The 12,780-nt window shown below is 43.1% G+C and overlaps 1 protein-coding gene across 1 annotated transcript; it reads left to right on the top strand.

Moving 5' to 3' along the window:
* Positions 1-3,036: 3,036 nt before the first annotated feature.
* LOC146577722 (protein NLRC3-like) lies at positions 3,037-11,522 on the top strand. Its single transcript, XM_085268276.1, has 5 exons — positions 3,037-3,151; positions 3,264-3,377; positions 6,214-6,455; positions 6,572-8,423; positions 11,342-11,522. Exons 2-5 carry the CDS (start codon positions 3,325-3,327, stop codon positions 11,520-11,522), a joined length of 2,328 nt encoding a protein of 775 aa, XP_085124402.1. The 5' UTR covers positions 3,037-3,151; positions 3,264-3,324.
* Positions 11,523-12,780: the final 1,258 nt, after the last annotated feature.

Below are 12,780 nucleotides of genomic sequence, written 5' to 3'. Positions count from 1 at the left end.
GACGAAAAGCAATATAAGTGATAAATATTACCATTCTGTAGAATATTCTTATATTTCACTTTTACTTGTTCCCATGTTCTAGTGGGTCCTGTTGTGGCTCTAATGTGAAAGGGGATATAATATAACATATTATAATATAATATAATGTAATATAATATTGGATAATATAGTGTGATATGAAATTACTTACGAGTTTAATTTGTCAGCAACTTTCTGCCAGCCCTCGCTCCTTGCTTTTGCAGCCTTTGCAGTGTTCCCTTGCGTTCTGATTAAACTCTGAAACTCCTGAAATCCCTCACTCAAGAGTTCTTGCTCTGCTGCCGAAAAATACCGAGCGTGCTCCTTCGACATTTTCGCCGACCAATCAAAGGGTTGCCGATCAATGTTTCTACTATCGATGCGTAGCCCCTGTTAAGCCACCCAGTGATCTCACATTACTTCATCCAGCTGTACTAATCGTCAACAGCAGGTGTGTTCGGGGAACCGGATTAGCGAGCTCACGGTTAGCGCGATGATTTGGTCTTGGATGTAGTAAGTGACGTACGAAGAACGGGCCCCTGCTCTAACTCCTGAGCTACAGACAGAAGAGGAGTTTGTTAAGAATTTTATGACAACTGTCAAAGTTTTTTTTCTATTGTTTATTAAATGAATCTTATTAAATTTGAGTAGAACGCTCCTTTTATTTCTCTGAAACCTTGCAGCTTTTGGTGGTTAAACTGCAAATATATAGAGAAGGTAACCCAGAGGAAGAATGCACAGAGACTTTAAGGTCAGCTATCAAGAATCATTTTTACGCATTTTGATGCAATGTTATGATATTTGATGTTGAAATTGATTAGAAACGACTAATTTCATTTCTACAGAATTATGCAGTGTGGGTGTCCAAGAAGATGAATTCAGAATTTCATGTCAACTATCATATATGATTGAATACAGAACCTTCATACACCTACCTGAAACCATTTAAATGACATTATTGAGTTCCTTCAAAGTTTCTCCGTTTGAACAGAGTTGTTCTTTAATTTCTCGTGTCTCAAGCAGCAGTTTGAGGTGAAACTATGGATGCATGAAAGAGCAGCTGAGCCAAATGACAACTGAATTTCAACTATAAGAGATGATTTTCAGAAATATTTTACATTTTTTGAAGTTATTTTAGATTTGAATGAATCATGAATGAAGAAGCATTACCAGAAAAATTAAGAAGAAAAGACAACTTGAGTGAAAAACAAATGACACTGTGGCTTTATTTCTGTTAACTTCCTGAAAACCATGTGTGTTGTTATGTGTGTGATCAGCAAAAAGGGATAAGAAGCAGCACTACCGTAAAACTTAGCGTTGAAGCTCAAGTTTGGCAGATAACGGGTGGCAGGCGTGGCTCACACTTGACCACGGTGTTGGAGAAACTCTGAGCTCCGGGTCTTTATAATCACTCTGCGGAGCTCACAGAGACTGCAGGGAGGACAGGAGGACAGAGCAGACTTTGTGAATTCTTTTTTATCTTAGATGTAATATAAATCCAACACAGGCATCTGAGGAAAAGGATCGTGCTACAAACTTTTGTCTCTTCCAACAGAAAGCAGAGGAGTGGAGTTACTCAGAGACTGACTGGATTAAACACACCAAAGGTTTATATTCCAGTTGGACCGTATCTCTTACCAAGGTCTGCACTACGTATCAGGATTTGATCTTATTCAGGTAATATCAGGGTTCTTATAGGGGTTTGTTCACAATAGTAACTCATGCAGCCATTTTTCAGTCTCACTGACCAAACTTTTTACAACATGCTGCATTTTTAATAGTAAACTTCTGTTCAGTGCTTTTCCTGTCACACACTCATACATGTGTTTTGTCAGCAGCAGCTGTGTTGTTGTTAGCTTGTATTATCTGTTTAATCTCTTCAACATGGTTTTAGTTTTCTTTGTAAAGTCAGCAGCTCTGTCACTTTTCTCTGATTCCTCTTCTGCTCGACACTCAGCTGACACTCAGTTTCATTTCCACATTCATGAAGTTGTTGTCCAAGCGAATCATAGGCTCCATGATCGGTCAGCAAACTGTGTCCAGGCAGACAGGTTGGATAAGAACAGGGGTGTCAAACTCAAATACACAGTGGGCCAAAATTCAAAACTGGAACAAGGTCGCGGGCTAACGTTAATATTTACTGAAAAAAAAAATCTTCCTCCAGATTTAAGAATGAATCTTTTCTTATGGACTCAAACAAGTTTTGCTGAAAAACTGAATATGGAACAAGCAAAGCTTAATACTAAACAATACATATATTAGCTGTATAATACCAGTAGGCCAGCTCTAATAATAATTTAGTATTGGCTTCGCGGGCCAAATGTAATTAGGCTGCGGGCCAAATTTGGCCCGCGGGCCAGAGTTTAACACCTATGGATAAGAATAACAGATTTATGTTTGATTACGCCCGTTTCCAATTCAGTTCCAGTCATTCCTGGCCCCAGGAGGTTGATGGGGGTGGGAGATGGGGGGCAGTGGGTTGTAAGCACAATGTAGATGAGTGGAGGCTTAATGTACTTAAACTTCCAGTCACAGTGAATCAGTGTGTGTCAGTGAATGCATCATGTGTGCTTCATGGCTCCATCTAGTGGACTGATAGTAGAAGTAGAGCAGCTGATGGCAGCTTCCTGTGCCTCACACTGCTGTCTGACTGCATTCAGCTGATATTTGGACAGCACACATGATGGAAAGGAGGATTTTGGTTTATGTGCACATGAATGATTTGTGTTTCCTCTGCAGGTGAAGGTAGAAAGTGTGTGTGAGCTGATGTGAATTGAGCAGCATGGATCAGTGTGAGGACAGAGAGGAGGGAGTCCCTCCCTCTAAAAGCACTCTGTGTGGGGAACATGAGAGCCAGACCAAAGCTCAGAGGTGAGATGACCATCTCTAACTGTCCATGACTCTTCTCCATGTCACAGCTCAGCACTCACATCACTGCTCCATCATTATTCACACTCATACCTCTGTGTGTGTTGTTTTAAAGCCCAGAGCTGTGGGGCGTACCAGGCTCAGCTGGACATAACCCTGAAACTAATCCAGAGCCTGGACCTGAACCCAGCTGTGTTTCCTTAAAGAGCAACGAGTCGAAGGATGCTGCTGTAAACTTTAACAAAAGACTGTTATGTGACAAAGAGTAAGTACATTATTTTTATGAGTTTCACATTGTTCATCATGTCTTTAATTTAATATTTCCAGTTTTTCCTTCCTGTCTCATGAAGCTGTGACATTTATTGTTTTTCTTTTAGGATCAATAAGAGGCCAGAATCTCCTGGACCTGAACCCAGCTGTGTTTCCTTAAAGAGCAACATGTCGAAGGATGTTGGTGTTTACTTTAAAGGCTGTTCTTCTGCTGCTGAGAGGTAATGTGTGTCTAGATGTTGTTCCTGACTCTGTATTTCTGAATAAATCCTCATGTTTAATATCAGCTCAGCTCTTTTTCACACACATTTCTATGTTGGTATGTGAAGCGGTGTGTGTTGGAGTGTTTCCACAAACACAGCAGTCAGAGTGGAAAGAGTGGATGTTGTAGGAGGTGTTTGTGTAGTGAAGAGGCTGAGTGTCTGTAGGACTCCAGCTGCTCCAGCAGGTGTCTCCTTTGTGCTTTGCTTCAAACACAGTGTAGGGAGGAGCTTCCACTCAGGTGTTTCAGGTGTTGCTGGATGGAGGAGGACAAATAGTTTTTCCCTTCAGTGACACTTCAGCAGCTCAATGTTCTGGGAGATGTTTGTCTTTATGAAGGTTTATGGATTCTTGTTCTTACTTTGGTTAAACTGAGCAACACATTTTCCATCTAACATTTAAAGTAAATTTCCAGGTGAATAAAAGATCTGCAGCTGCAGCCTCTGTGATGTTTCACAGTCTGAAAGTAACAAATTCAACCAGAGTTCAAACAAAGGCTTAATATACGTGTGTGTTTGATATAATGCCAACAAGTACAAACAGGTGTTCTTACAGGTCTTAATCACAGAGGTCTGATAAGTCTGGTGACTTTCACACTCAGCAATTTTGCTGCCTTTTATTTTATATTGGCCTTTTTAAAGCCCTTCAAAGTCTCCCACATTCATACAGAGCTTTTAACACCAAACTCCTTTACAGTCCTTCTCCTCTCACACACGATCACACGACTGATTTGTCTGCAGCAGCTGTGTTACTGCTAGTATTTTATTATGTGTGTAATCTCCTCATATTGTTCCTGTGGTTTAGTTTGACGTCCTTCTGCAAACTCAGCTGCTCTGTTGCTGATACACGTCTCCATGAATATGATTGATCAGATGCTGCCAACACCATGTGTTTCATGTGAGCACTCAGCTGAAACCCTGGGTTGACTTATCGAGTTAATAACAAGCTTCACGTGACTGTGAATGCTAAAGTGAATCCAGATAAAGGAAAGAGACCCTGCTAATGTTGGACTCACTTCTTAGTGTAGATCCCAGGAGGAAGTTCAACATAGCCATTCTTTGTGCTAGCTCGACCAAACCTGAGACCACAGTGCAGGATAATGATCATCATCTGTCTCTGTCAAGGACATTTAAAATCCACAAATAACAAACATAATTATATTTGATCTTTAAAAATCTCTTTTCACTTAAAAAAGCATGAGCACTGGTGGATTACAGAAACATGAAAACTCGTTAACAGTAAAGTTAATTTAGGCGTAAACAAAGTGTCAAACATACTGAAGTAGAAGGACTGATGTTTGTGTTAACCCTCACATGGGCTGTACAACATTATATAGGGAGACAAAAACAGAGATTATCGTAGCCATCGCTCTCTCGCATGGACGTGGCAGTCTTGCTGTCTGCTGCGAATCCTCCCCGTACCTCCGTGACCTCGTCTGGTATCTGCTCCCTCCTCTGTAAGAGACAGTAAAGGAAAACACGTCTCTGCCTAGTCTTGAAAATCTAATCTTATCATCCATTGTTCTTCTAGGGCCTCTTCTTCTTGTGGCCTCAGCTAACTGCTAATATTTAAATGGCTAACATTAACATGTGTGCCAGCCAGGTTAACATTTATGATGAACTATGATTAATTAACTGATGTTGAAACTGGAGCTTTACTGACCTCTGAAATTCCTCCTAAAGTGTTATTCAGTGTTGTGACAGTCAGCTGCTTCAGCTGCTGCTGGGATGGGCTGTGGCAAAGAGAACAGAGAAAATCTAAATCAGAGTTTTTCTCTGAATTAAAAGCAAGGAAACAACAATATATTCTACATGGTGAAACTGATGGTTTCTGGTGTTTGGGTCTGTTTTTCTGTATTTATGCAGATAAAGTGTAAACTCAGATGAATTATACCATCAAATGTTAAAGGAAAATATCAGGATGAGTGTCTGTGAGCTGAGAAGGACGTGAAGCGAGCAGTTTATCCCAGAGCTGAAGCTGCTCTGTGTGCAGAGATGAGCTCAGATTCCTGCTGTGATTGATCAACAGTCACAGAAATGTAGACTTGTAGTTATTACTGCAGTATGGTCACAGCAGATACTGATAAACATGTATTATGAGGATGGATGATCAAGTTTCTCACTCTCTCCTTTAAATCTCAGTTTTTTTCTTCTTCACAGTTTATCTGTTAATTTATTAATGAATAACACTGAAAGAGTTTCTGTTATATTTCCCCTTGAACATCAGCTTATTAGGGCGGCATTAGGTAATAGCCCCCCTCCAAAGAATGAATAAATGAATGATGATAATAATAAAATGATTCAAAAGCAGAGCTCAGAGTGGTAGAATGGTCAAACATGGATCCACGGGTGGTTCAACTGCATTTGGTGACGTGACCAAAGTAAATCTTTCAAATAATCCCACCATCAACGGGATGTTGTCTCCTTTACTACGGTTACTTTACTTGGTCACCGTGTGAATTTCTTTGAAATGAACCAAATTCTTTTATTTGTTGGTTGTTGCATATTTAACCTCTACAGTCAGGAAAGGAGGAGATGAGGCCTCAACAATGTTGGGTTGTAGCTGTGGTTCAGGTTAGAGTGAGTGTCCATGGAATAAATGTAAGTCAGTGAACTGGAAACATGACTGTGTTCAAACTTTGTTTTCCTTTTTATAATGAGTCTAATCAAACGTGGACAGAAGTATCTCCACTGTGACTTTTCTGTGTCACCATCAGAGCTTCTGCACAGTGTTGTCAAATCTGGATGTTTGTCACTAACAGTCACTGATTGTAGTGATAAAGAAATGTGTTCACAGAGGGAGGAAGAGGAAGAGGAGTGGTGTTTGTGAGGAGGAGCAGCTGTCCTGCTGTGCTTTGTGTCAGGACGTCCTGAAGGATCCAGTCTCTACCAGCTGTGGACACTGGTTCTGCAAACAGTGCATTTCCTCATACTGGGACCAGTCTGCTTCATCAGGAGACTCCTCCTGTCCCCAGTGTGGAGAAAGATCCAGAAGCAGAGCTGGACTGCAGACAGCCAGTCAGAGCAGCTGTGTACAAAGTAAGACTGAACATCTGTCTGCTGATGGACTCATTTCTGAAAACTGGACTTCTTGTGTTGTTCAGACATTGAAGAGTTTTCTTTCTCTTTAGTCTCATTGTTTTTCTTTCTTTCAGCAGATGTTGGTCTGCAGGAGGTTTTAGATGAACATAAGATCAGTCTGAGAAGGAGATGTGAACGTGTGACTGAAGGAAGTGATGAAACAGGAAGTAGAACCCTCCTCAACACCATCTACACTGAGCTCTACATCACAGAGGGAAAGAGTGAAGAGGTTCATACCCAACATGAGGTGAGGCAGCTGGAGACAGCTTTCAAGATGGACGCCCTCCATGACGCTCCAATCAGGTGCCAGGACATCTTTAAAGCCTTACCTGACCAACAGAGACCCATCAGAGTGGTTCTGACCAACGGCGTGGCTGGTGTTGGAAAAACCTTCTCAGTGCAGAAGTTCACTCTGGACTGGGCAGAGGGCTTGGAGAACCAACATGTCAGTGTGGTGGTTCTGCTTTCATTCAGGGAGCTGAACCTGATCAGAGATGAGCAGTACAGTCTTCTGGAGCTGCTCCATGTTTTCCATCCAACATTACAGAAGGTCACAGCAGAGAAGCTGGCTGTCTCTCAGCTTTTGTTCATCTTTGACGGCCTGGATGAAAGCAGACTTTCATTGGATTTCACCAACAGGAAGCTGCTGTCTGATGTCACACAGAAGTCATCAGTCAGCCAGCTGCTGACAAACCTCATCCAGGGGAATCTGCTTCCCTCGGCTCTCGTCTGGATAACTTCCCGACCCGCAGCAGCCAATCAGATCCCTCCTACATGTGTTGACAGGCTAACAGAAGTACGAGGCTTCACTGACGCCCAGAAGGAGGAGTACTTCAGGAGGAGATTCAGTGATGAAGAGCTGTCCAGCAGAATCATCTCCCACATGAAGACATCCAGGAGCCTCCACATCATGTGTAGTATCCCAGTCTTCTGCTGGATCACTGCTACAGTTCTGGAGCACATGTTGACTACAGAGCAGAGAGGAGAACTGCCCAAGACCCTGACTGACATGTACTCACACTTCCTGCTGGTTCAGACAAAGAAGAAGAAGAACAAGTACCATGAGGGACGTGAGACGAGTCCACAGGAGCTGACGGAGGCTGACAGGGAAGTTCTTCTGAAGCTGGGGAGGCTGGCGTTTGAACATCTGGAGAAAGGAAACATCATGTTCTACCAAGAAGACCTGGAGCAGTGTGGTCTGAATGTGACAGAGGCCTCGGTGTACTCAGGAGTTTGTACAGAGATCTTCAAAAGAGAGTGTGTGATCTTCCAGAAACCAGTCTACTGCTTTGTTCATCTGAGCATTCAGGAGTTTCTGGCTGCTGTCTACATGTTCCACTGTCACACCAACAGGAAGACAAAGGTGCTGAAGAACTTTTTGGGAGATTTTTGTTATGATTCTGACTTTGATTTTGACTATCATGATTATACTAATTTGCTTCGGTTTCCCCACATTAAACCATCTCTGGATGATTTCCTGAGCAGAGCCATTAAGAAATCCCTCCAGAGTAAAAATGGCCACCTGGACCTGTTTGTTCGCTTCCTTCATGGCCTCTGTCTGGAGTCCAACCAGAGACTCTTAGTAGGTCTTCTGGGTCAGACAGAGATCAGTCCAGGAACCATCCAGAGAGTCATCAACAACCTGAAGTGGATGAACAGTGATGAAATCTCTCCTGACAGAAGCATCAACATCTTCCACTGTCTGATGGAGATGAACGACCTCTCATTATTTCAGGAGATCCAAGAGTTCCTGAAGTCAGAGAACAGATCAGAGAAGAAACTCTCTGAGATCCAGTGCTCAGCTCTGGCCTTCATGCTGCAGATGTCAGAGGAGGTTCTGGATGAGTTGGACCTGCAGAAGTACAACACATCAGTGCTGGGACGACAGAGACTGATTCCAGCTGTGAGGAGCTGCAGAAAGGCTGGGTGAGTCCAGATGTGATCATTAACATCATTGATCAGTGTAGCTTAGTAGTTTAATGTCGAAAATAAAATCAGATTGTAACCACAAAGTGTTTGTGTCCGTACGCTGCAACCTTCCACACCATTCCTTTATTGTACAGACTCAGCAGCAGCTCCATGGATCCCAAATCCAAGAGTGGAGAACAGATTTGAAGTGTGTCACATCCATGCAGTCACAGCTGTTTCCACCATGTTTCCACTGATATTAATCCTGTTCAATGACACGTTTCATATCAGTGAATATGTTCTTTAGGACGTCCACTGACATTTAGTATTTAGTATTTATTTATTTATTGTCATTGTCAAGAACAATGAAATTGCGTTTGGGGCTTCCATACAACCCCAAAAAAAAGAAGAAAATAATAAATACCCCTTAAAACCCAAGTGTACATATTTAATCCAGTGTGACTCCAATGCAATAAGACAATCCTTAGCAATAATGTTCGTAGAAATTCAGACAAAGACCTGAGAAACATGACAAAATACAACAATGCAACCCATTCAATATTATTGTACTGTGAGATATGATATCAGATATGATAGTTATCTATTTAAGAAAGGGGGGGGGCAGGAGGGGGAAGAGAATAAAGATATGATGCACCAATGCAGACCAGTTCATTGCTATTAAGAAGTTGGATATGGTTATTGTCCGTGAGAGGGGGGCAGAGAGTTCAGGAGCCTCACAGCCTGTGGATACAGGCTGTTGGCCAGTCTGGATGTTCTGGCCTGTATAGACCTGTACCTTCTCCCTGAGGGCAGCAGATGGAAAAGGTGGCGCGCAGGGTGATGTTGGTCCCGCAGGATACTGTGCACCCTCCTCAGACAGCGAGTGGGGAAGATATTACTGATCTCTGGCAGACTTGTTCCAATAATTCTGCCAGCTTCTTTCACCACCCGCTGGAGTGCTTGCTGATCGGCCTTGGTGCAGCTGGGGAACCACACTAGAAATCCATACGTCAGAACGCTGCTGATGGCACAGTTGTAGAAGTTCAACATCAGAGATCTGGGAATGTGTGCGCTCCGCAGTCTCCTCAGGTAGTAGAGGCGCTGTTGGGCCTTCCGTACAACTGAGGTGATATGGTTGCCCCAGGACAGGTCCTCGGTCACAGTTACCCCCAAGAATTTAAAACTGCTCACCCTCTCCACCGCCTCACTGCCAATGAAGAGAGGCAGATGGTTGTTATGGCCCCTCTTCCGGAAATCTACAATGATCTCCTTGGTCTTTTTGGTGTTTAAGACCAAGTTATTGTCGTGGCACCATGACTCTAGTTGTTGCACCTCTGTCCTATAGTTTGTCTCATCATTGTTGGATATAAGTCCGAGCACTGTAGTGTCATCTGAGCATGTTTAAGTGTCCTGCTGGAAATCACTCAAATCATCCATGAAATCCATGAAAAATCCTTTTAGTGTTTCTAACTTCACCCTCTGTCCTCTCTCTCTCTCTCCATCCTCCTCACTGCTTCTTTCACTGATAATCACACAAACATCGTATTCAGCTACAAAATAACACAATAACATCATCTGATGATCATTATTATAAGAGCAGGATCCATATTTGATATCAGAGTAACACACTGCTTGGTTATGTGCAGTCATCATCAGTGACTGTGGGTCAAACAGAAGCTCTCTGATTGGTTGCTGACCTTGGTCACCTGTCCACTCTCACCTGTTTGTGTTTGCTCTCTCTTTGCTGTCTCCATCCTCTCTCTCCTTTCTCTCCCTCTCTGTCTTTGTACGTCACTCAGGTCCAATGGAAACAGTGACATTTACAAACCAATCAAAGACAAACTGATCCATGTCAGGTTATAACAATATTCAAAGTGAATACAGGCTGCTGCTGGACACAGACAGGTAACATCATTTTGACTTGCTGTCACCTGGATCTGGACTCATAAACACTGAAGCCCTGAACAGGAATACAAATCATTTTCTGCCAACTAGCGACACACCAGCAGATAATGGCTCAGAAAGCTAAAATGAGCCAATCATTTCTGTGTTTAGTTCCCCTGAAATCAGATCTGATATCAGCAGCTCTGAGTTCATTCATCATTATTGTCCAGTGATGAGATTTCTGCTCCGTTTGGTAACAGTCAGCAGGTTTTTCCTGCGTGTGGACGTGAACAGTCGTACCTGACAGCAGGTAGCAAACAGAGATCATCTTTCCAGCTGGAACTCTTCACTGAGCTGAACTCATTCAAAATGTTCTGGAGTCAAAACAGGAAACAGTCCAAATGTGTGTCTTCACTCTGACTCTGGATCAGATCTCAGTGACAGACTGTGGACATTGGGGCGATCGTGGCTCAAGAGTTGGGAGCTCGCCTTGTAATCGGAAGGTTGCCGGTTCGAGCCCTGGCTTGGATAGTCTCGGTCTTTGTGTCCTTGGGCAAGACACTTCACCAATTGCCTACTGGTGGTGGTCAGAGGGCCCGGTGGCGCCAGTGTCCGGCAGCCTCGCCTCTGTCAGTGCGCCCCAGGGTGGCTGTGGCTACAATGTAGCTTGCCATCACCAGTGTGTGAATGTGTGTGTGAATTCACTGGATGACTGGATATGTAAAGCGCTTTGGGGTCCTTAGGGACTAGTAAAGCGCTATATAAATACAGTTAATAAAAAAATTATGGAAGCCTAAATGTGACACCATCTTCCTCCTTCATCTGCAGATTAAAGCCAAACAAAGATTCTCATTAAAAGTCTGCAGGTCTGAGAGAGACTCAATCGTTGTGTCATGTCAAACACAGTAAGAGGAGCTGAAGCACAGATGTGAAGAGCAGATTCATCAGATTATGACCTCACTCTGTTTTGTCTTCATATACATTCAGTCTGTGTTTATAATGCAGATTTTCTGCTTTTATAATAACACATTTTATATTTTCTATCATCACAGACTGACTCAGTGTCGACTCTCAGAGTCTCACTGTGAAGTTGTGGCCTCAGCTCTGAAGTCCAACCCCTCCCATCTGACACAGCTGGACATGAGTAACAACAACAACCTGCAGGATTCAGCAGTGAAGCTTCTGTGTGCTGGACTGGAGAGTCCAAACTGTCGACTGGAGACTCTGAGGTGAGTTCACTGACTGCGGCTGTTGTAGTTTTTCTATATTTCAGGTCTTTGATGTTTGAAACTTTCTTTAGTTCCGAAATGTTCAGGATGTGTCTGAAGACAAATGTGAAGAAGTTTGAGTGCTTTCAGAAATGTTGTCTTTCCAAACGACTGAACAACAGTTTTTCCTTTTGGCTCCAAACAGAAGTGACAGACTTGAGCAGGGTTCATTTAAAGGCTGACAGAAGTGGAGTGGTGACGGGGAGATGTTTGACAGGACAGTGTTTCAGCCTCCACAGGTTCATGTTGTGCTCCATCAGTCAGTGAAGATGAAGTCAGTGCTGATGAGGCTGTAGAGTGTGTGAGGGATGTGAATGAGGATGATGAAGATCTGATGATAGCAGATAAAAACAGGCTGCAGAGACTTTGAGCCATACAGGGCACACAGTGTGTGTACAGAACAGCTGAAATCATTATGGAGGCCTCACTGGGATATGGAAGCATCACAGTACAGCTTCAGTGAAGCATTAAAGTCTCTGATATGAGATGAGAAATGAAGCAGCCAGAGCTTTTTCATGAGTGGAAATCCACTGTGACTGTGAGCTGCTGCTACAGCCTCCAGATTAGCCAGCAGCTCATCCTGCTCAACATTTCCTCACCAACTTTAATGGAAGTGTGATGTTTTCAGCTGGAGTGATGGTCAGGGTGGCCTCCCTCTCCTCTTCTTCTCCTCTTCCTCTTTCATTTGTAAAGCCACTTCTGCTGCTTTCATTCATTTGGAAGTCCTGTAGCTGAGTTTGGGAGAGACTAACAGCCTCGGCAGCAGAGGGGAGAAAGGCTGTAACACCACCACTTTACTCTGTTCTACCTGTCACATCATTTTATCAGGAAACAAATATGCTCATGTTTTTACTATGTTTGTCTTGAAGATGTAAGAAGATCACATGGTGCTTTTTATTATTGTGTTGGTTTGTTTCCTGTCTCTGGGATGGAGCCCAGCTGTGCGTGGCCCCTGGGCCTGTGGTCAGAGTGTGTGCTGGATAATCCGGCCCAAGATGAGGCCAAACTGACATGGGATGAAATGTCTGTCACATAATTGAGCTTAGTGTAGTTTCATTTCTGCACAATTTAAAAACAACCAAAACTTTGTTCTGTCTTTTCTATGTTATACTGTAGACTTTCTTTGATACTGTGTCCAAAAGGAGCAGCTTTTACTTTGAAGGGGAGGCGTCCCTGTTTCCTCTTCAGGTTGGATGATGGAAGCAAATGAGTGTGTGATGTTC

Source organism: Mchenga conophoros, linkage group LG3 (assembly GCF_057382185.1).
Source record: "Mchenga conophoros isolate Kocher_MC1m ecotype Shallow Benthic linkage group LG3, M_conophoros_male_GT1.1, whole genome shotgun sequence".
In the NCBI taxonomy this organism is placed as follows: Eukaryota; Metazoa; Chordata; class Actinopteri; order Cichliformes; family Cichlidae; genus Mchenga; species Mchenga conophoros.
The sequence above is the reverse complement of the archived record's forward strand: the minus strand, read 5'-3'. Positions and strand labels throughout refer to the sequence as shown.